The sequence below is a fragment of the Cinclus cinclus genome, chromosome 4 (genome assembly GCF_963662255.1).
Source record: "Cinclus cinclus chromosome 4, bCinCin1.1, whole genome shotgun sequence".
NCBI classification, from domain to species: Eukaryota; Metazoa; Chordata; class Aves; order Passeriformes; family Cinclidae; genus Cinclus; species Cinclus cinclus.
The window spans coordinates 7917402-7940842 of record NC_085049.1 but is presented as its reverse complement, the minus strand read 5'-3'; the positions used below and the strand labels follow the sequence as shown (position 1 = coordinate 7940842).

The 23441-nt window shown below is 42.2% G+C and overlaps 1 protein-coding gene across 1 annotated transcript in view; it reads right to left on the bottom strand.

Annotated features, from left to right (window-relative positions):
- Nucleotides 1-2508: 2508 nt before the first annotated feature.
- LAMB4 (laminin subunit beta 4) overlaps nucleotides 2509-23441 on the bottom strand; it is a 39602-nt gene continuing 18669 nt past the window's right edge. Inside the window, exons 19-34 of the mRNA XM_062490790.1 lie at nucleotides 22217-22360; nucleotides 21702-21933; nucleotides 19986-20143; nucleotides 18250-18474; nucleotides 16928-17148; nucleotides 15677-15773; nucleotides 14967-15342; nucleotides 14469-14629; nucleotides 11132-11337; nucleotides 10040-10243; nucleotides 8326-8470; nucleotides 6303-6507; nucleotides 5573-5711; nucleotides 5158-5334; nucleotides 3999-4152; nucleotides 2509-2648 (exon numbers count right to left, since the gene is read on the bottom strand). Of these exons, the coding sequence (XP_062346774.1) occupies nucleotides 2509-2648; nucleotides 3999-4152; nucleotides 5158-5334; nucleotides 5573-5711; nucleotides 6303-6507; nucleotides 8326-8470; nucleotides 10040-10243; nucleotides 11132-11337; nucleotides 14469-14629; nucleotides 14967-15342; nucleotides 15677-15773; nucleotides 16928-17148; nucleotides 18250-18474; nucleotides 19986-20143; nucleotides 21702-21933; nucleotides 22217-22360 (2984 nt within the window). The remainder of the gene's footprint in view (nucleotides 2649-3998; nucleotides 4153-5157; nucleotides 5335-5572; nucleotides 5712-6302; nucleotides 6508-8325; nucleotides 8471-10039; nucleotides 10244-11131; nucleotides 11338-14468; nucleotides 14630-14966; nucleotides 15343-15676; nucleotides 15774-16927; nucleotides 17149-18249; nucleotides 18475-19985; nucleotides 20144-21701; nucleotides 21934-22216; nucleotides 22361-23441) is intronic.

Below are 23441 nucleotides of genomic sequence, written 5' to 3'. Positions count from 1 at the left end.
CCATTTTCTTAAAGAGAGCTGATTATATGATTTTTATTAAATATATCTTTGATTGTATGTCATTTCGGTTGTGTTTGCATTTTGATTAATGTCATTGAAGTCAAAATGCTCTACAGCAAGAAACTTATTTCAATTCTTTTTCAATAAACAGTTTTCTGAAACCATTTCTGCCCATAAGGAAGAGTCCAAGGGGAACTACAAATCAGCACTTTTTATCTGGAGCATTTTCTCCACAAATTAACTTTGAAAAAAGTTAAACTTTGAAAGTTTTTGCGTCACTTCCAATGGGAAATGCTGCAGAGTTTTAAACCTCAGAAGCTGTCACAGTGTGGATTTGGAGTTCTGTGGCCACTGGTCCCATTGGATCAGCCTCCTTTGTGTGTCTGAGCATGCTTGGAGGCAGGCAGGGGAGGTTAGACTCTGTGCTGATTTTCTTGTTCCTGCTTCCGCTTTCCTTCCAGCGATTTCTGTTTTCCCCCCATGGATACATATCCTCTCCAAGCCTGTTTAACTGCCTTGTGTTTACAGATTTCTCATCCATGCAGCTTGTGGAAAGCTGTACAGCAATTCTCATAGTCAACAGTGGATTTTAGGAGAAAGTTCTCTTTCAACTTTTCGCTTCAGATTTTCAGAATTCAGTTTTTTAAAGCAATGAATGAAATAATTTTGGTTTATATGCAGTTGGGAATTTCTGTCTAAGAAGAAATATCTTCCAGGTGCAGTCCAGCAGAGAAGCACTGAAACCTGCAGAAAAGCCTCCATTACCTGGAGACCTGCATGTGAGCAGCTTGGTGTGTGCTCTGAGTAAAACAGAGATGTTTGTTTTCATTATGTCAAAGCCAGTCTAAATACAATCATCTGATTGCAGCCTAGTAACTTAGAAAGAGGCCTCACACCTCGCAGATGATTTTTTTGAAATTGCTAAAATTCAGAAAATGCTAACCCACAAATTCCGTGCACTAAGGTGGTTCGGGTGGTTTTGTTAGATTATATCAAAATTATAATTTGATTCCATTATTTTCACAATAGAATGTGTAGCAGTGTAATGCCTGTTGCACATTGCCCTGGAGCACAGCTGGTTTGAGTTAGAGGAGTATCTCTGAAATCCCATCCTCCAGCAGTTCCCACCCAAGCCCCCAGCGCATACTTTAGCTCTTGTAAACACCAGAGCTGATAACTCTGCAGTGTTTATCTCCGTTCCATCGATAAGGATTGCTTCACGAGTGCTGCTGGCAGAGGGTGAATGTTAAGAGCCCTGTGTTCCCGCAGAGTATTCCTCCTTTTCCAGACGCGGTCTGGGCTGCATCCGAGCTCCGGAGCAGCACCGTGCTGAATGAAGTCCCTCGCTATGGGACAGTCCAGCCAGGAATGACACGGATGGTTTTGACTGAGGAAAACCCATCATTACTCTGCTCTGCGTCCTGCAGGAGTATGTGTACCAAGGGTGGGATTTGGAAACTGAGGTATAGCTCACTTCAGTCTTTTTAAAAACTCTGGCACGTCTATAACATGTGCTTAACCACAGATTCCTGCTATATTTATATATATATAAAAAGAAATTACAGCATAAAATTTAGGGCAATTCGTACGTTCTTGAAGGCTAAAAGAAATTGCTGAGTGAGCCCTGATTTCTGTGAAGTACTGCGTTGTGGAAGAAGAGCTGGAGAAACTGGTTTTCAGCATTTCTGGCCCTTCAGACTTACTGCTTAAACTTAAGAGCTAGAGTTGTTCTTTAGTTGTTGGTGACATTAATGAAAAATGCGTGAAACCCCTTATAAGCATAAGAAAAACAGGCATTGCAGGAGCGCCACCGACAGAGAAAAGATTTTAAGATTACTTTCGGCGTTAAGCATCTGAGCACTGCCATCCAGCGGGCACTGGGGAATCGGCTCTGTGCCCCAGGGCTAATGGCCCGGAGCTGCATGGAGCATTTCCAGCGAGCACAGCAGGACCCTCGCACCGCCAGGGGCTCCTGGGGAGGGAACCCTGCTCTGCCTCAGTGAACAGATGCGGCTGGAGCAGTGGCAGTGCCTGGGAATGCTGCGGGAGCCCGCAGAGTTCCATCTGCATCGCCCCAGTCGGGTCTAGGCAGCTCTGTGCCGGGTCAGGGCACAACCACGTTTTTTAGGGTTTGGCAGAAGACAAAGGGTGTTGAGAGTCCGTCTTTGAGACAGCTACCAGCAGCTCTCTGAGCAGTCCTCCTTCTGCATTTCCAGCTCCCCCCCACTACAAGAAGCCCTAGACTGTGCACAGGAGCATATTGTAGAGCTCCCTCAAAGACTACACCTGATTATTAAAGCAGATGATTTATTACAAGGTATTTCCTATTTCCATATGAACTCAACTGGACAAAAGAAGAAAAAGTAAATTAAAAAAAAATATTAAATTACATTATTCACTAGGCTACTTCAGATGTATTTCCAGATGACAATGGCCTGTGCCAGGATGCTCAGAACATGGTAATCATGGTGATTACAGCTTTATTTTACCTGATGGTCTGTTCAGACCCTAACTCTTGCATGTTGCATACTTGCTTTCCTGCTCCATGATTTCATTTTTAATGGCTATCACTTGTTCCTCTAGTTGTCTCAGTTGCTCTGCCTTATCTTGTTTGGTTTGGTTCAGTTCCTGAAGCTTCTTCTCCAAATCTGGAAGAGCAGAGACATGCAATGTTGCTCACAATTTGTTTCGTAAGTAAAATCCAGGGTTTAGTTGCATTTCTTTTCCCAGAAGTTTTAGACTCAATACGCCCATTTTGAATGGGGAATGTTATGTGCAACTGGAGGGCAAAGTCTGGCTTCTGGATAGCAGGAGGAGCATGACAGCCTTGAAGAAATTAATTTCTCAGTGTGTGCTTTTGTCCATCAGCTAGGATGGGGCAGGACATGGAGCTCTTAAAGGACTTGGTTTAAATGGAAACACTCAGAGGAACAGTGTGTCCACTGAAGTGTGTAAAGCCTAGGCAATTTGGGTGTGACGGGTGTCTCCCTCCCTTGTCTAACTGTATTCTGAAGGTTCCTATGAAGCTACACCAACATAAACATGTTGGTAAATAGTTAAATCCACAAGATTCACTGTTTCTAATATCCTTATCATCTGGGCATTTGGAGTGACTGGGACGATCTTAACGCCTTTCCCCTAGGTATTTGCTCAAAATATTTATTTGGATCCTGTCCTGAAGAGTTTTCTTCTGGGACAGAGTTTCTGCTTCAGTTTTGCTGATGTTACATGATACTTTCTGATACTGAGCTTGGCAGGATCCTAGGCCTAAGGGTTCCTAGTGGGAATGCCCAGACCTTCACTACAAGGAGAATTGGGTTGTCTCTGTGCAAGGACATGAGATGTGCTCTTCCTTTTTGGTGACCCTCTAAGCCTGTGTGAGCAGCAGTGCCAGTACAGCCACAGCAGCTACGGTGTCCACTTCCCATGGCCCCTCTGCCTGACATGGCCCCACACACTCAGGGCACGTCACCTTCAGTCTCCACAAGCTGGTAATGGTACCTGCTGTGTCCTGCCATTGCTCAGAGATAATGTCAGAAGGGGAACAAGTATGAACTGATGGAAAACAGCTGCCCTACAGCTCTATCTCACAAGCCCTCGCCTGACGTGGGGAAAGACAGAGCATAGAGGAAGGACTGAATGTCCAAGCACTCAAAGCAAATGCATAAATCAGGGCCTCCAGCTAAATCTGCAGCCAGGTTTTATACAGTTTTTGCACTTTACTGTTTTTAAACTGAAGAAAATCACTGCAAGTCTCTGTGTGGACAGCTCTTAACCTTCGCTTATAGCAATCTGTTTAAGTCAGAAAAAGTGCATGCGTCAAATAAATTCAACTGCTTTAAAAATTAGTAGCTTCAGGCAGGGATTTTCACCAGGTAAACTGTTTTAAACCTAATTTTGGGTGAATTTAGTGTGTTAGTGTCTGTGGGCAAGGACTTCCACCTTGAATTCATGACTATCACAGTGCTTACCACTCACTGTGGAAGTGAGAACATCACCTGTTATTCTTTTAATCTTCTTTTCAGTCTCTTCAGCCAGTTTTTCTGCTTCTTCTTTCAACCGCTTCACTTTGTCTAGTGTTTCTTTTGGAGTTCTCTGGGTTTTTAGCTTTTCTTGAAGAACAGTGTACTTTCTTTTAACATCAGTAAATTCCTGTAACAAAATGCCATCACTTAGTTTAAGAGCATCTCATAAATAATTAATCTGGTGTACAGAAAGAAGATTTAATACTTTTTGAAGCATCCTTTTTGGGCCAAAGTTTAGATTTCATATTCTCTTAAATATTAAAAAATATATCCTTAATTTGTAGACATTGAAAAATGCTCTGCAAAATGCAATAGAAATCAATTAAAACAAACTGCCAGTGGAGTAATCTAAAGGAGAGGGAAGGGCGAGAATATAAAGAAAATATTATTTAAGGTATTTCAAGTTTATGCTGGTTTTGCTTCTGTTGTAGGGCTTTTCTGTAAATTTCACTTTGCCATAAAGCTTAACTCAAATATAATGAATTTTATCTGTAGCAACATTGGGGTTTTTACATTTCCAATTGCAGTAATATTTACTGGCTAATCTGTTCCCTGCTGATTTAGGTTGCTGTTGAGACTGAAGTTTAGATTTTGCCTACCACTCTTGTAGCTTGGAAGTATGGCCATGTTCCAAGCTTGTGCTGTGGGTACTTGGTTCTTGTCATTTTAGGTAATTTCTAGCTGCATTTTCAAAAACTGAACTACTGGAAAGGACTGAGCCAACCAAAAACTTCAAGTAACTCCCACACCAATTTTCTCTGAAGGAGAACAGCACAGGATGAATTGTCAGGCTGCTTCCATCACTCATATATTTTCATATCTGGTTTTGTGATTTGTTCTGTTGTGTTTATTGGTGCCCATGGTGACGACAAGTCTTATACACAGTGCAAGAAAAAATGTCATGAAGTAGCCAGAGAAATGCGTATGCTTTCTTTCATTCAAGCTAACAAAGTGTATGCCAGAAACCTTAAAATAAAACACATATTCTTCTTAATCTGTGACATTTTACATTGCATGGTATAAGGAAAATACTATGTTTTGATGACAGCAGGGCAATGCTTCTGAAGCAAAAATTCCATTAAACATGGAAGAGTTGTTTTTTTTTTTCCCTACATGTGACAGAAGGACTTACATTCTCCACATTCTGGGCTTGCTTGTGAGCTGCTTCTGCTTCTGCTCTTGCCTTTGTAGCTTGGTTCTTGTTCATCAGCATTATTGCCTGCCATGTGGCACTTTCATCTTCCATCTCAGTCTGTTTGGCTGACAAGTCATTTAGTTTATCATTTGTCTTGTTCACTTGGTTCTCAGCCTAAAACAGAGCAATTGAGGTCTGTGATTTCTTACATGACATCCATCCAGCTTGCAGAGTGTGGTAATGAGGGACTGTCAGTGGATTAGGAGACCCTGAAGCAGTATGTAATTGGTGTCATATCTGTGCCACATTCTGGTCTTATTTATTTAAGTTTATGTTAAGGAAACTTCAGAATTAAGTATCTCTTTCTAATAAATATAGCAAATAATAAATTAAAATATTTGCAGTAAGATACCTGAGAGATTTGTGTTCTGATGCCTCGTATCTCTTTGTTTAGCTTTACGATGATGTTCTTGGAGTGCCCTTGGGACTTCACAACATTTTTTAGTTTATTATTAATTTCATCCACTGGCAGAAGAGCTTTAGCTGCTTTGCTAAAATGGAAAAAAGGAAGTGTGTGTAGTATCATGGTGTGGTGAGCAAAGCAAGAATGTGTTTCAAATGCACCCATGCTGACATGCAGGAATGTTTTCTCCAGTCCAACAACTGTTAAAATTGTGGTCAATTGGTAAAGCAAAACCTCAGAAAAGGACTTTGTGGGGGAGCACCTGAGTTGCTGTACTCAGGGCGAGGTTGGATACTGCTGGCTGCCTGCTGGTGCACTGCTAGTAGGGAAGATTCAAGTTGGAACATGTTTTTTTTTCTTGTTGGGTCTTTCTCACCTTTATTCAAGTCACCCAGTGAGCCAGATGTAATGTTCCACCTGGTCCAAGGTGGAATTAGGTAGCTGCTTTGGCCTCTCTGACTCAGCAGGCAGAGGAGCCAAGAGCTGTCAGGATCTGCTTCCTTTCAGCACGCTGGCTCCTTCCTGCTGGAGAGGCCTTGTGGAAAAGGCAAGGTGAAATCTCCACCTGAACTCTCCTTCCAGTGTTACTGGGATACTGCCAGAGGTATGGAGCAGTCCTACTGTGCACAGTGCCACCCCAGCTGGAGCTTGCACACCAGCAGGAGAAAACTCTACTTACTCAGCTTCTTGTGCCTCCACCAGCAGTGTCTGTGCATCCTCCCTTTTCATGTTCCTTTTATTATCCAGTTTGTACTTCTCACAGTGGTTCATAATGTTTTGGAGTTTGCCAAGCATGCCTGTGAACTCTTGTGGAGTCAGGGGAAGGTTTATTTGCAGAACATAATTTGCCACCTTCTCAATGTCTTCTGGAGGTGCACTCTCATCTGCAACAGAAATGGAGCTGAGAGTATCCTGAAGCAGCTCCTTCTTCCCAGTAAATGGTCATTATGGCTGCCTACCCTTTGAGTTATGTGGGAAAATAAAGCTGACAGGCACAGCAAGGGGGTAAGAGAATTACCTCCAACATTTTGTAATTTAATATTATGCTTCCAGGTACTGCTGTTAGTGTTGTCAAAACTGTCTGAAATGAGGATTTGAACCCACTTTGAACTGAGTTATTAAAATTCTGATGTAGGCCAGAGCCCATGGAGGGTTTTAAACCGGTGCCCAGCACAGCTAGATGTGTCAGAGCCCATTTCTTCCTTGGCCCACAGATCAAAGAGGTGCTGGCGAGGCTGGGGTGTGAATGGAGATTTCCAAGCTGGCCAGTGGCTGTAATCCCTTCCCTGGAGTTGCCACAATATTGAGAAAGTGGTTCCTTTGCTGGTTAATGAGAAAGGCTAAGCTGCAGAGGGAACCTGGGTCAGATTTGCATAGAACGGGAAGTTACAATAGAAAAAAAACATATTTTGACAATTCCCATTACAAATGAGCTTGTCCTAGCTCTTTGCTAAGAGGCAGAGGCACACACAGAGTGGTTAATACCTAGAGAAGTCACATCATTGGTTTTGTTTTCTGCTCACTTCCATTTATAGACAAGAACTTGTGTGATAAAGCAGTTGAGATATATTAAATGGTTGTGTTAATCTCCAGAGTAAGTTAGCAAGAACTAAATAGAAGACATTTAGTGTGCAAACAGTAGTACATGCCTGAGAGCTATTTCCTGTAGAAATATATTCATCCAAAATCACCACTCACATCAATGTCAAGTACAGCAGATTTAATGTAACTGTATGCTTCCCAGCTGTTTCAGCTCTTAAACTTCAATTAACAAAACAAAGATTCGAAAAAAATATTTTATAATTGTTAATAAATGCTGTATGTCTACTAGGAGACATAAGAGTGAAAGATGGAATTTTCAATGGCTATCAATAAAAATCTGAGACTCATAAGGAATTAAATAGACCTAAATCTTTCAATTCAATAAAATAATGTAAATTTTTCCAAACAAAAGAAATCCTCTGTTCTCTGCCCTTGCTCCCATTTGGATGTAGAGGTATGAATGCCAAAAGCCTGCAATCCATAGAAATTTATGAGATCAGCTACGTTGGAGATTAAAGAAAATCCTGCTACATTTGAAACCTTTGATGTGCATCTGGTAAAAAAATGTAGGATGCTTCCTACAGCATTTTCCTGCAATCCCAAGCGAGGAAAATTTTTAGAGTATATACGGTTGTTTTGGTTTGGTTTGGTTTGTTTGTTTGGTTTTGTTTTTATGAGAGCTGTGAAGTTCTACCAGAATTGTTTGATTCCTTGAGTTACAGCTTTATGGAGACGATGGAGTGGGATGAGTCCTAATTCCCACGCTCCCTACTGAGAGCCTCTATTTATGGGGCCTGGAAGAAGGGGGTGGAATAACAATTTGAGGATGCATTGGACATGCCTAGCCATTATATTTTATGAAATTATCTTAGTAGTCCTTACTCAGATAAACCAGCAATGGAGGGAGATACTTCAAATTAAACACAGTAATAAAAGATGATAATCAGAATGTAACAGATATAATGCAAAACTGATACAAAGTACTGTCACCTGGGAGAAAGAAGCAGTAGAAAAAAAGAGATTAAAGAAGCACTAGAAAAAAAGGGATTTAAAAAGTTTGCACAGCTCAGGAGCTAGATCATCTTCTGACTGTCTATTATGTTGTATTATATTGGAATATATTTATGAAAAATTAGTCAAAAAGAACACTGTATATTTACCTAACAAGAAGTCTTTCACTTTTTGGATGAACTCCTTAGCGATCTCTCCATCAACTTCCATCTTATTCATAGCCATCTCCAGTTGCCCATTAAATCGTGAGCCTTTCAGTTTGCTGTCTTCTGCCATTTTTCTAATGCCTTCAACCTGGAAACATTATTAGAAACAGCAGTGCCATTTTCTGCAGGTTATCTGTCATTGTTTTGCAAGTTGGGCTCTGACACAAAGGTAATGTTGATCTAAGCCTCAGCTGGAATCACTTGATGTGGCTTTGAAAAGTAGTAAAGACCCCTTTGGGGAACTCCATAAGCTGCTACATCTTGGTCTTCATCTGGCCTCAGAAAAAGCCTAAATCAGGTATTTTTCTTTCTCTCTGCAGCCACTGCTAGACCACAGCTCCCTTCTGTTTCTAAAAAAGAGTACCGGCAGTTATTGCAGTACTGTATCTTGTAAGTGATCAGATTCAGACCTAAGCAGATCTTACCAGATTCAAATCTGATTACAGAAAACGTCATTTCATTTGTCATGTCATATTGGACTTGCTGTTAAAAAACACTTAAAGAGGACACAAGGAAGGTAGAGTTCAAGGCTTGTCTTTAAAGATAAATTTAACCACTAAATCGGTATTATTAATAATTTAAATGAGAACTTTAGATTAATTACCAAATTCCAACAGTATTTTACTTTGGTCGGGGCTTTGCTTTCAAGAATGGCCCAGGTACATCTGTGGTCTGCAGAGGGGAGAGAGATTCCATCTTTCCCCATGCAACGAGAAAAATGCTGATGTTTTTATTTCTGGAATGTCTCAAAATAGTTCACTCGTTGTCACGGAGGTGCCTGAGGCTTGTGTGCTCCAAGGCCATGTCCCGGCAGCCTGGCTGGCGCTGCCTGGCTCTGCAGATGCCTTTGGCTGCCGCCTCTCCGTGTCCTGGGGCCCCAGGGCGGTGTCCCCTTTGCTCACTTCCAAACCCGCTGGCTGGGATGCAGTGTGGAGAGCATTTTAAAAAAAGGAAATGGATGCCCAGGCATCCTGCAGGGACAGGACAAAGCCACAGCAGAATGTAATTTCTGCTGGAAAATGTTCTTTGCCGATAACTAACAGGCATCATCTCTGACTATTAATAAGAACAAACTCCTTATTGGTGCTTTGGGATTTGTCTGTTTTGTTTCCTTGGCATATGTTGCATTGGCCACACTTTGCTTAAATTATTTCTCACTGCTACTGTGCAGTACAGCTGACTAATTGATGCCCTCCTAAACACTACTGGGGGCAGAAAAGCTTCATCTTGAAATTATTTTCAAAAGTAATTTATTGGCAAACATGAGTAGTATGAAGTTATATAAATAGAGTTTAACGCCATGCACAGCAGTAATCCCATTGCAATAAGCACATCAGGCTACTGACAAATGGTGCCATTAGAATCTTTCCCAGTAAAAATATAGACAATTAAAGCCTAAAACCACCAACTCAGACACTGGGCACTCTGACTTCTGAATTCTTAGCAGCTGTGAGGAAGAAGATCTAGATAAAGCCAATCTCTTGGTGGGGCTGGCAGCTGGTACTGAATCATGATAGGTCTATGATGCTGGGACAGAGCCCATCACTACGTCACCGCTCTTTGTCCAAAGAGCAGGTGAGTTTTTGTAGATTTGTGACCTCCCAAATCTCATCCTCCATCCATTCCACTGGACAAATGTAGGTTTGATATACAGCACCTGATTCTCAGGTTCCTGTAGCTGAGTAGTCAAGTTATTTAGCAGCACAGCAGTCTCCTCAGCTTTCCTGAAGGCCTCAGAGGAGAGAGGAAGAGCTCCAGTGCAGTCTGGGCCACCACACTGCCTTAGTCCATGACTGTCTTGGCACAAAGCTCCCCCACAGGCTGCTGTGGCACATGGCTGGTCTCCTGGAACACCACAGATCTGCAATAAGGAAGATGCTTATGTCAGGACTCCTCTGGGGCCTGAGATACATTCCTGAAGGAAGGAAGATGTTTGACATCATATGAACATGGAATATAGGATGGGTGGGACACAGCTTCTGGTCTTCGTAAAGATAGGTGTCACTGCCAGTTACAGGTCCCTCTCCCCTGATTTGAAGGATGCAATGGCAGCCCATGGCTCTGAGCATCCTTGCAGGAGCCATTTGTTAGGCTCCATGTTTGCACTAAGACCCTTGCTTCACTCTTCTATAGCAGAAGGGCTGAAATGGTTCCCTAACTTTATCCATCCCATGGGTCAATGGCTTCTTCTAAAGGATCCAAGGAGCCTCTAACACAACAAGGTGTCATGTCTAGTCCTCCATGTATTTTGATACAGGTGTGGGACCTAAAGGCTTAGGGGGATGGTCTCGTCCAGATTTATTATGAATTGGTACTATCAGGTATTTACTGCTGCCCTGAAGAAGAACAGAACCCCTTCTTTCCCAGAGGTTACACTCAGGATGTGTGAGCACTCACTCTCCTTCCACTCCAGGACAAAGTCACTGCTTAGTTTAACTTGCTCATTGAGGAGGTTTGTGTTATTCTTTGAAATTACTCTGATGTCCTCTTGAGACTAGGGAGTTCTTAAACAGTTCCTTGTGCTGGGAACAATGGCTTCCAGGTTGGAAATAACTACAGCTGAGAAGTACAGCTGTTTTCGATGTGATTGCATGGCTGTGGCAAGAAAGTGCCATTTTCCAGACTTAATAATGCATGTAAGCACCCTTAAAATGAAAACCTGCTACAACACAAAAAAAAAAAAGGAGAGTTTTTTGGGGTTTGGGATTTTTTTTTTTTTTAGCTTTCATTCAAAATCCACAGTGCCTACCTTTTCATTCAAGTTTTGGATGTCAGGGCTTTTGATCATTCTGAGTTGTTGTAGCACATTGCTTGCATTTAAGACCTGATGGTCCAACATATTGAGAGTGTCGTTCCTGGTATACTCTGAGTGTCTTACAATAGGGATTGTCCCCCTGGTCTTCTGTTCTGCCAGCAATGATACTTCAGAGTGTTTCCTAATGTTGCCGATGGCCTCTGTACCAACAGAAATAGGGTTTAGTACCAACTGCATTTGGTTGCATTCAGTCTGTGCATTTATTTGAATTCTGGACAATTGCTGAGTGACAGGTGATTCCCTGGTGTTTGATTTGGGACAGCAGAGAAGGACAGGAACTGTCATTTCCTCAGCCAAGCTTTTTAATCCTTTAGTTATCCAGTTGCCAAATAGGAATAGTTATCAATGCTCATAAAACCTGCTAAACTAGATGAAAATATGGTGGATCTCATGTCATCCATAGGATGCCAAGATTTTTGAGAAGGCAACAGAATAGACAAAAGTATGAAGGAGATCCCATTATTGACACTAACTGCTACTGATCTGCATTCATCAGTAGCTCATGCCTTACTGCCATTGTTGCTTGGATAAAAGCTCCTGACATTCACTATGTTTTAGGCAGGAAAACTGCTTCTGCCAGTTGTCATGAATGATCAGCTCCCTGATTGTGAGTCAGGAAAGCATCTGTCCTTTCTGTTCAGCACAGCACCCAAGAGTTAAGTGGTCTGCCAGACTGAGACCAAAATTTACATTAAAATATGAGGGCTTTTTGTCTTTGGAAAATCCAGTTTCAGGACCAACCCCCAACACTGATGCATTAAAAAAAAAACACTTCCATGATAAGTGCATAGGCCAGGCAAAAAATACTTTCCAGCAAGACTCCTATTTGTTTAGTGAAAGCTTTGCCTTAAGTAGGCTTAAAAGTGTTGGAGAATATTACATTTTTTGCAGATTAATAGCCTGAGAAAAAGATTCAGCTCCCTTGCAACACACATAATTTAAAGCTGTTCCTGCTGCTGTTGAGGTTTCCCAGATCTCCAGAGAGCCCAGATTTGTCCCCACATTCCTAGGCAGAAATATGTCCAGAGCCAGAATTGATGTGTCAGCAGTGAAAAAGCATTAGAGTTCTCTGAATAACATCTCTCTTTGTGCTGGTAACTGACTCAGGTACTAGTTGAAGTCTAAGACAAGATGCCCTAGTCCTGTGTGCTTTGATTCAGGCTCTAAAGCCCTTGGCTTTGATTGAAGCTGAACAATGTTTAGTCATCATGTGGAACCAGGGCTATTTATTTATCTTGTAATTCTTGGAAACAATATGCAGTTTAAAGTTAGCTCTTAATACAAAATACCTGTCAAGAGACTGCTGTAACTCCTCGTATAAGACAGAGACTTTTTTCCATGCAACAATTCCATTGCAGGAATATTTCACAGTGGTTCAGCTCTCCATTAAATGGCCTAAATGCATTTTCCACGTTTGGTTTTTGATGGAGCTGTAGAGATTTCAAGTTCCTTTACATTAAACAGTGTCTTAGCCCAGGCTTGATTTACAGCCTAGGAAGCTTCTCACACTGCATTACTGTACCTCAGTGGCTGCAAAACCAGGGGGTAATGCTGGAGAGCCATAATTTAATGACATCTCATAGACTGCAAACATTATTTTAAGGACACTTGTGTCTTGGCTTTTCCAATGGTTTTGATTTATCATTAGATACTGATGTTCCCAGGTCATCTAGCTGAATATATGCCTGTGAGGAAGACTCTGACTCCTGATCCTCTGCAGAGACACAGGCAGAAGCTCATTCTCCGTGTGTCTAGGGCACAAGTGCCAGATGTGCTTCGGATGGTGTATGTGGCCATATCCTGCTCTGCCCCAGCAAAAAGGAGAGGAAAAAGCAGACAGAGCCATATATAGGATATGCTGCTCATCAGAAAGGAAGATGGAGTGAGGAACCAGTCTCTCTCCTGGGTATCAGAAAAGCTGGTTATCTTGAGGGAAATGTTATTTTTGTGCTATTATATGCTTGGTAGCAGAACCAATGAATATTTGCGGCCTTGATAGGAAATTCATCTTAAATTCAAGGTCTTCCCCTCCCCACACTACCATGTGCTTTTTATAGGGCTGTTTATCTGTCTCCAGAGGCCAAAGGATGAAGTGGGTTTGGAATGTGACCAGAGAGCACCACGGATGCTTCAGCTCTGCGTCCACTGACCTCCCTGGGATTTATTGTTTCTTTGCCTTTCTGCCTTTCTCAGACTGTGCAAGGCTCAGCTGAATTGAGAAGTGGAGCCTGGGAGAGCTGTGCTGGCTGCTTGTAGAGGAACCTGAGCTCAGGAGCTGCCCCAGGGGGCTGCTAAGTACAGCAGGGCACAGGAGCCCTAAACTTTGGTTAATCCCTCTTTTCTCTTCTTCCATTCCCTCCACTTTGCATTTTGTTGACTTTTCCTTCTTTTTTTCTTTTTCTTTCCTATATTTTCTTAAAAAAAGATTCCAAAACAAAAACAAACAAACAAAAAAACTTGCCTGGGCCAAGTTCTTCTACATAGAGCAACAGTAAGTGGGAGTGCATTGCTTGTAGCTTGTGCCTTCTGTGGTAAGCACCCTATCTTCTGGGGGTTCATATCTTGGCAGCCATCTCTTTGGAGAGGATTCTGCTGACCATCTCCTGCCACTGTGGGTGGTCTAGCATCTGTTCAAGATCCCTGCCTGATACATCCCCATTTTTCTCCAGTAACCAGTGTGGGACACCATCATTAGAGCTATTAGCTGCTGATGGAGACTATACTTAGCTGAAGTAGAGAGGGTGTAATTCTTTCAAAAATACCAAGGAGCTCTGCTTTCACATTTTTTGACGATGGAGAGCTACTTCTGTCCCACATAAAGTCAAGGATTTTCCCATGGGAACACTAAGAAGCTGCACTATGACACTATTCTTTAATTAAACAAACCATTCCTGTACAAGCTTCTTTAAGTATTCCTATGAGCAAGAGGAGTCAAATGTGTAGGAGGGGGGATACTTTGCTGTTCTATTGCATGTAAGTCTGTACTGTGAGACTGGGTTTCTTTTATGTCCTGATGTAAGCATTCATGAGACTTCTGACTGATATGACCCTGGCAAATGCATCTGAAATTTGGGATGCTAAAAATCACAGCATTTTAAGCTAAAAGAGAATTTGGAAAGTCAGTATAAAATGTTGTCAGTGTCAACATTGTTGTGCTACCATAGGAAGATAAAATCCAGGGATCTTTGAAATGTTGTATGGTTTAATGATGAGAAAACATTCCAAAATTTCAGAGAAAATGTCCACCTATTTTAATTCATTGCTGACTTACCTTTGAAGTTTAAGTACTGAAAACTTTGATGCAGATGTATTTTCTGTTGAAGAAGTTCAAACACTAGGTCAGCTTCTTCTCCAATATCTTCTATGTTCTTGTTAAGGTCAGGAAATTCAAAGGATGAACTGTGAAGGAGATCCATCTGTGCAACTTTTTGTCTGAAGGGGAAAAGACAGACTGAAGTCAGACCAGATTGCTCTTACACTAGAACTGAGTTACACAGTATTTTAGAGGGAAAGAGATACATTTATAAACACACAGAAACATTTAATCATATGGCTCATTTAGAAAACCCTTAGTATGAACGGGGAAATTCCACCATTTAAGTATGTCTGTATGGGTTAGGCATATATTAAGGATTATTTTGTGGCTTAGTAGACCAGCGTCTGTGTGCTGATCCGAACTGGGATTTGGTATGTAGGGATGGCTGGTGGAGTCTGGGGGAAGACAGTTTCTCAGCTGATGAATTTTTTTCAGAAGCAACCTAGCCCTTACTGAAGGTAGTCCTTAAAATCCCTGATGCCTGAAAGGGCCTCCAGTGAAAGGACAGGATGTCTCAAAATGTGTTCAGTTTCAGAAATGGCATCTTTGAAGGCTTTGAAGCGCATGTCACAGCTGGGCATTCGTCCTCCTCTATCTTCCAGCTTTGCTGCAAACCTCATTAACCCCTGCACAGTCTGAGCAAGAGCAGCAATTTCAGCGTCCCACTGATCAAAACAAAGGTGGCACTGGTGGCAGGAGGGAAAGTCCTTCTCAAAGCCACGGCCGCAGCGATCGCAGAGCCGGCCGGTGACACCGGCACGGCAATTACACACGCCCGTGGCTTTGTCACACGTGGGCTGCCGGGTCCCCTCCAGGTTACACTCACAAGCTGCAAGAAAGGGACAGCAGGTTACATCCAGTTGTTCCTTTTCTGTGGGATTAATGCATGAAAAAGGCGCATTTCAAGATAATAAAAGCAAACCAGTGTTGGAGTTAAAGCAAGGTGGACTGCACAGTAGGGGCTCTTCTTCATCTCTGACTTCCATCTTAACCATTGAAATAACAATATAGATAAATACCATAATCACTTGTCCATATCATACACACAAAGACATGAAAAGCTGTTTCTCTACATGTATGTCCTGTCTCCCCTGTGAATATAAAAGGTAAGCATTTATGTTGAGGCAGTTTCTAATTCAGTTGTCCCACCTAATAATACTTACAAATGCAATGCATCTGGGGGTTGCCAAAGTAGTTTTCTTCACATTCATTACAGCATCTTCCACTATAACCTGGCTTACATGGACACTGGCCTGTAAGCTGTAAAGACAGTTAGGATTGAATAACTTCCAGCAGAGCCATAGGGCTGTACAAGAACTGCAGCAACACTGCTTGCCCACAGTCTTGGAACACTATGGTTCACACAGTATTGGCCCAACTTTCCTATCTTCCCCTGAAGGTCCTGAAAACAAAATACACTCTGAGAAATGGCTTTACTTGACTAATGTCAGAGATTCTGTATGATCCAATTTACTGATGCTGTTTGAGAACCCATCCTCTGACTATGATCTGAGAGGATTCTTTCCCTTTGCAAAACAGACTTATTTTTTATTTTCGCTGGACCTAAGTACTCGTCTTAACATTTCAACTTTAAACTACATGATATATCAATTGTAACTGAAAATCTTGAGGGTATATTATGCACATTACCCTAGAAAATTTATTTTGTAATTCAGCTATTAAATTAAATTCCAGGGAATTACAACTTTGATAACTGCTAGTAGTTCTTTGAGGTCAAGAACTAATTTTTTTATTAAAAAATAATAAATCTACTGAATAAACCCGAAAAAACAGAGGGCATATTGAAAACAAAATGTGCAAACACATCAGCAAGATTTGAGGATAAACTCCTGGTGCTCTGAAGTCAATGGCAAAATTGCTGTTGACTCCATGGAATCACAATTTCACTTCTCTATTCTGAAATGCTATTTAATTTTTTTTTACATTCTAGCCCTAAAATGTGCACAGAAATTAAAAATGAGAAAAGGTACTCTAGCAGTATGGTATATGAGGCACGATTAATGTAATGGTCACAGCTGCTACTTTATGAAATAAACTCTTTAAAAATACCCCTAAGACTCTTGGGTCCAAGCTTGGATTTCCCTCTTCCCCATATGCACATTTACCAGGCAGTATTTTTCCTGTGACATCTTTTTACAAAGTATTACTAAGATCCACTGACAAAGACACAACATGCAAGGATAAATTGCTGACCAGCCTGCAAAGCCACATTATCAGAACAACATTTTTTGATTTAATGATTCACAGTGTGATTGTACCAACTACAAACTTCCAAAGAATATTTTGTTTTCAGGGAATATGACAACAAAAATCATCAATTATAAGAGGGTCCCCACTTTGACATGTCAAAACACCAGCACCCTGGCTCCTGGAAAATATAGCAATTTTCTTGCCTGGTCACACTGGTTGCTTTGGGAGTTTTTTGGATCACAGTCACAGGTCTGACATCCTTTTCTGCTAGCTAGGTTCCAGTGGCCAGGGGCACACTGGTCACAGATGACACCCAGCACATTGGGCAGGCAAGGACAAGCTCCTGTGGCTGGGTCACACAGGCAGGCTGCACCCTCCCCTGGGCACATGGCAGGGTGGACACCTGCCAGATTGCACATGCAGCCTGGAAAAAGAAGGACAATTACTACAGCAGACAGTAATACAGACACCTGATGGACATCAGAGCTGGATATAAAGCCCACACTGTACATTTACTTTTAGCAACCTTGAATGTGTTTAATCTCATGCACATTACCTTTCTTTCTGTAATAACTTACATATGGCTTTGAGAAAATTTACTGTGGATGTTCAACACTTTTAATACGGGCACAAAAAATGAAGGCTTAGTGAATTTTGAATCTTATTAGAATGCAATGTTAAATATATTGGGTAAGGACAAGTTGATTTACAGTAGGCATTATCCAGCATGGGAATCCCCTGTAGGCCAAATAAGATAATAAGCCTTCCTTGTGAGAAGCCAAAAGTTCTTGCTTAACAATTTCTAGCAGACATCTTCCAAGAATGAATGAGGGCTTGGATTGTATTCTAAAGATTCCCAGAAAACCAGTTTTTTGACTATGCTTATAATTATCTTGGCCATAAAAATTAAATCCTCAATCAGGCACATCTGTGAAAATGAGCATAAAGAAAAATTGGGAAGAAGCTTGTGCCTTGCTTTTCCTTACACTCCTACTCTTCTGCTCAAAGTGCTGAGTGACTGATGTGTCCTCGTGGAATCTACTAAATTGCCTGAACACCCTCACTCTAGCCACTTAATGAAAACAACTGGTGAGGCAGGAAGTTCAGCAAGGGATCATCTGGTTGACTGAGATATAACTGAGCTTAGCTGGCATTAGCCAGCAACATGGATAAACAGTTATCACTGATTCATTTACATTTGATTCCTTCCTGAATAAGCTGAACGCACATTTATTTTTCTAATAGAGAGTACTGTTCAGTTCACAAATGAGTATTTCCTCAGAGTGATATTCAGTATGAGATTTAGTGAGACTTGGATGACAAAGAATTTAATCGATGCCATGTTATTTGTATCACTGATACACTTATATTTAGTAAATAGAGAAATATATTTGTGATTCTTATATTTTGCTCTATTTATCTGCTTTAGTTTTGTCCCCCCTCCGAGGTCTAGCCTTTCCCTATAGCCGGCTTTTTACAAAACATTTTATTGGTAGTAAAACAGAATTGCAGTGCTGTTACTTACTTTGACAGCTTTGATTGAGGGCTGAGCCAAAATAACCTGGTTTGCAGAACTGGCAGTTTGCTCCATGGGTGTTGTGTAAACACTTGGTGCATTCCCCAGTGACCCTGTTACAGGACTCTGGGTCTGTCAAATCAATGTTGTTATTGCAGGGACATGGTGTACAATCAAGCCCAGGGGTGCTGGAGTTTTTGTAGAACCCACTAGGACACTTGTCACACTGATTGCCTGTCAGAGGAAGGTAAAAATATTGCTGGCTGGTTGGAATTCAAGTGAAACATGTAATTTCCAGTAATATTATTAAAATATTCAGACTGTCTTTTCAAATGTACAGTTCCAATGGAATATATCCACCTGTTTGAGACCATTGTCCTTTAACCTTCTGATCAGTTTAAATTCTATCTTCCCCACTGAAATCTGATGAAAATACACCCTCCTCATCCCAGGCTGTTTATACCAAGGAAGTGCTTTCAGCAGATAGGTGCCCCATCATACAACACCTTCAAACATCTTTTTCCATCGAAGCCCTTTCAATGGCAGTAGTCAGGCTAGCCATATTTGCAGAATTTTCTTTGGCTTTTCACTCCAACAGCAGCATTGGAGTGTGGGGGGTACCCAGGAGTTTGGATGAACGCTGATGCTCTGTCCTTACTTGCTGGCATGACAACTATTTCTGCATTTTGTCTCAATGCCTGCCCTGATTTGGGTGCTACCTCTGCATCTCAGAGACCATTCTGGGCAGATTGGTATTTCTGGAAGCACATCCACTGGTTCATCCTCAGCTGAGGACTCTGCTGCTTCACTGTGCTACTCAGGACCCAGAGCCTTTCTCAATCTCTGAGAAAGTGAAACCACTGCTACAAAGGTAACCAAGAGTCTTGCTGGAAAGGAGAAGGAGCAATAACGTACAAAACTGAGGAGTGCAGTGATTTGTGAGGACAGAAGTGCCTTGGGTGAGCACCAGCATGAATCATTTTGGCCCTACAGCAATTACTCAAGCAAAAACCACTCTTGACTTATAAAGAAACCTTGCCTAAGTAAAGATGGCAGCATTGGTTTACTTTTCAGCAGTGCTTCTCATTAAGCTTTGCTTCCATCACAGGAGGTCTTTCTAATGCCCAAGGAAAGGGAAATATCTTCAGCTTTCCCTTCAGGAATTCAACCTAAGTCAACAAAATCTTAGGAAATGAGGAATCAGTTTGCTGCAAAAATGTCTGCATTTGAGACAACTGAGAACAGAAACCCCATTTCTAAAATGACCATTTAAACAAAGAAGCAGTCACTTTATGGTATAATGTTAAAGAGTTTCCTCTGTATGGAGAAAGACTTTGTATGATTAGGAAATCTTATCAACTCTTTTTGATGCCCTAATCATTCCCATTTGGCTTGTTTTTCAGAGGTATCAAGCAACTGCAGTTCTCCCCCTTTGCCTTACCCTATTAATGTAATGGCCCTGGAAAGGAGGAGATTTCAAGTGAGTGACATCAGAATAATTAATGACTTTACTGTATCCACACAGGTGAATCCCTTTTTAAAACACTAACTGCATAATTCCCATTCTTCCTAGTCAAAACTTACCCACATAATTTCAGTAAACTTGAAACCAGTAACTCTTCTTAGCTGTTTAATTAGTTTTACCTCATTGTCATTTCTAAACACATGACAGGTAGAGGAGGATATTTTTTTTCTCTTAATTAAATTTTAGCAGTATCGAAGCTAGTCCTTACTTTGCTTCGTACCTGAATATCCGTCGAGACAATTACAGACAAGCTGTGCAGAATGGGAGTCCTGGTAACAGGAACTTGCAAAATACCTATTGCTTGTAGGTGTCCCTGGGCACATGCATGGTTGGCAGGGTTCTCCAGCCAGAGGGTTTCCATAATAGCCGTCCATGCACCTGCCAAAGCAGGACAAATTGTCAAGTACTTCATGAAGGTGAATCAATTTATATGTATACATTGAAATCAGTATTCCAGATCATTGTAATGTTATCTCCATCAATTGGTAGAGCTACATCAAGCTTCAAAGGTATTCTAAAATGGAAAATCTGAGCTGCGTTCTCAAAATCTGAAGCAAAATGAAAAAGACATGTTTTCATTTCAATAAATGTTTGTGAAGACTTTTACATGCTCTGGAACAATTTTAATCTAAATGATTATGATATGGCATATCTCACATGCTCTGCATAGGCAGCTAAAAGCTGCCATATAAAAACTCTGTATATTTACCTATCAGCACATATATTCATCTCTTTCCATACAGACACACACACCCAGAGTGGTTGGCACGGCAGTAAAAAGTGCTGGCACAGGCAAAAAGATGCAATGATTCCTTAAGAGTATTCAGAGAATACTTCATATTTTAGATGCAACATATGTATTGAGCCATGCTCTGTCTGACACGTTCTGCAAACCTGGGGTAATGGCTCTTTTGAGGTGCTGGTGGCTGTGCTGTTACCCAGATTGGTGGGGGCTTTTGGGGCTCCCTGGAGGCTCAGCCACCCTGCCCACCACTGCTGCCTCCACATCCCAACCCCCCATAGTCCTGCAGCTGCAGCAACAGCAACACAGAGGCTTCTGAAGCATCCTCAGTCTTTGATCTGCTTTACTATGGCAAATGGGAACACACCTCTCCATACGTATACCGGCAAGGCTAAAAGATTTGGCTGTCTGGGTATGCTCCCCCTGCAGTCTGGAGATCCTGCAATGCCACAGGGCAAAAAGTGTTTCAGTCTCCCATTTTTAATCTGTTTGCCGTCTACAAGTAGAACAGCCAAAGACAGTATTGCCTAAAAGCACTGCAGGAAAAGCTCAACAGGTTTCATGGGGAAATCCTCTTAAAAATTAATGACAAGGCACAATCCAGCCAAACCAACCTAAGCAAATTTAATTTCAATGTCCGTGTTGAACTGTGATACTGCTGCCAGTACAAAATAAAAGAAAGGAGCAGTGTTCTGAATGGAGCTGGAACATGTGGGAAAAGTCATTTGCTGGTGATAGGGAATATTACAAAGTGGGTACATTTACTTAATCTCCTTAGAGGTAATTGCAGGTATTAAAATGAGTATTCAGCACAATATTCAGCCTCTTAGCTAGCCTTGTGCTGAATTTTAAATTTGAAAGCTGGCAATTTGGAACCTGGCAAGAGTCAGTTTATCTCACACACAGTGCTTTGTGCGTGTCTTCAAGTACATGGTGACATGGCATCCGTTTCTCAAATGCCTTCTTGCAGGAAGCCTGCTGCAATGCTGGGTGCATGCCCTGCCTGCAGTCCACCCACAGGCATTGCATGCACATTCCCACATTTGCCAAAAACAATGGGTACCTGACATTCAGCAGTCGGGCCCAGTTTCACCCTGATGTGGGTACGTGTTTCCTGTTAAGGTCATTCCTGTTAAAGCATTTTGGAGACCACCAGTGTCTGGTGGAGCTTTGAAGCACTGCCCACGGACCCACCTTTCACAGCGGCTTCCAGCGGTGAACCCGCGGCAGTGGAGGCACTCTCCGGTCAGGGGGTCACACAGCTCCGTGTGGCCATTGCAAGGGCAAGGCCGGCAGTGGGGAAATCCAAAATAGCCAGGCAGGCAGTGGCTGCAGCGCTGGCCGTCCACGTCCCGGCGGCAGGAGCACTGCCCTGTCACCTGGTCACACAGCGTGCTCACAGAGCCTTGCGGGTGGCACTCGCACGCTGGAAAACACCCAAGGCAAAGCTGTGTCCTTACAGCATTCCTCCCATCCCATCCCATCCCATCCCATCCCATCCCATCCCATCCCATCCCATCCCATCCCATCCCATCCCATCCCATCCCATCCCATCCCTGATGCTGCTCAAAGGCAGCGGGGATGGAAAAATCTGTAATTCGTGGAAATGTGGTTTTTTATATTGCTTCACACACAATCTGGGATTTAAAGCCCTAAAACTTGGGGTATGCTAATGGTACTGGTAGTGGTGCTGGCTGCAAGGCACTCACCATAGCAGCCGTGGAAGCCAAAGCCATAGCTGCCTGCAGAGCAGGTGTCACAGCAGCGTCCCACGACGTTGGCTTTGCACTGACACTGGCCCCCCAGTTTACTACAGCTGGCATTCAGCGACCCTTGGGGATTGCACTTGCAGGCTGGCAAGGGGAAAGAAAATCAGAACAGGTTTGATTGTCAAGGAGTTTTACAGCTCTCCTCAGCTTGCAGGTTTCACACTTAAAAATAGGTAGGAAAGAGACTGATTATTCTTCTCAGGGATTCACTAATCTGATGATGGCCATAGTTTAGATCATTTGATGGTGTAGCATCAACAGTGATGGTATACCACGCACCAGCAGAAGTCTTGGTGTTGCAGTTGCCACATTCAAGGCACTCCCTTCAGCACACATTTGGGGTAGGATAGAAAGGGAGTATAAAAGTGTAGATCCAGATAGAGACACTCTGAAGTCTAGAAAGGTTTGCTATAAATCTGCATCTAGCTGGAGCACTGGACATAAATCTGCAAGCTGTATTTAGTCTGCATCTGTGTACTGTTTATTCTGGACACCCTGGACTAATTCGTTGAGTGAAGATGCTCTGCTAACCCACAGAGGATGTTTGCCCAGGATGCTCTGGAAAGCACTAGAAAACCAAAGTGACACATTTCATTGGGAGAATCTTGTCACTTTAGGAATCAGGCCAATGTGAAGTTAGCACAGCCTAAGCCTAAATGAGGGGTTCACTGGTTGCACAGCTGTGACCTCATTATCTGATATTAGATAGAGGCATCAATCCTTCTAAAAATCATCCAAGCAGATGCTATCACTTTGGAGGCATTGCTGCTAGGCTCCCTGAAAGAAGCTGACCACCAAAGTTGTCCAGAAAGGCACCTCGTGTTACTGGAAGTGCAGAGAAGTTCCAGTTCTCTGGGCCAAATACCTGGGAAATTCCCTGAGCTATTGATCCCATCTAATCTTTCCATGATAGATCCAGGAGGCTGCCTAGGAATTTCAAACCCCACCTGCCACTGCCTTCTTGCTGGAATATCATCAAGGTTTTCTTAGTGAATCCCTTCCAGTACACCAACTTGTACCATCATGTCTGGAATCTTACCAAGGCATTCAGCTGGCCCACAGCATTCTAGAGAGAGGGCTTAGAAACATCTCTGTCATTTAACAGCAGCCAGAAAACTAGGAGAGTTACTGCCTTGGCCATATGGTAAAGACATCTGATTCAAAC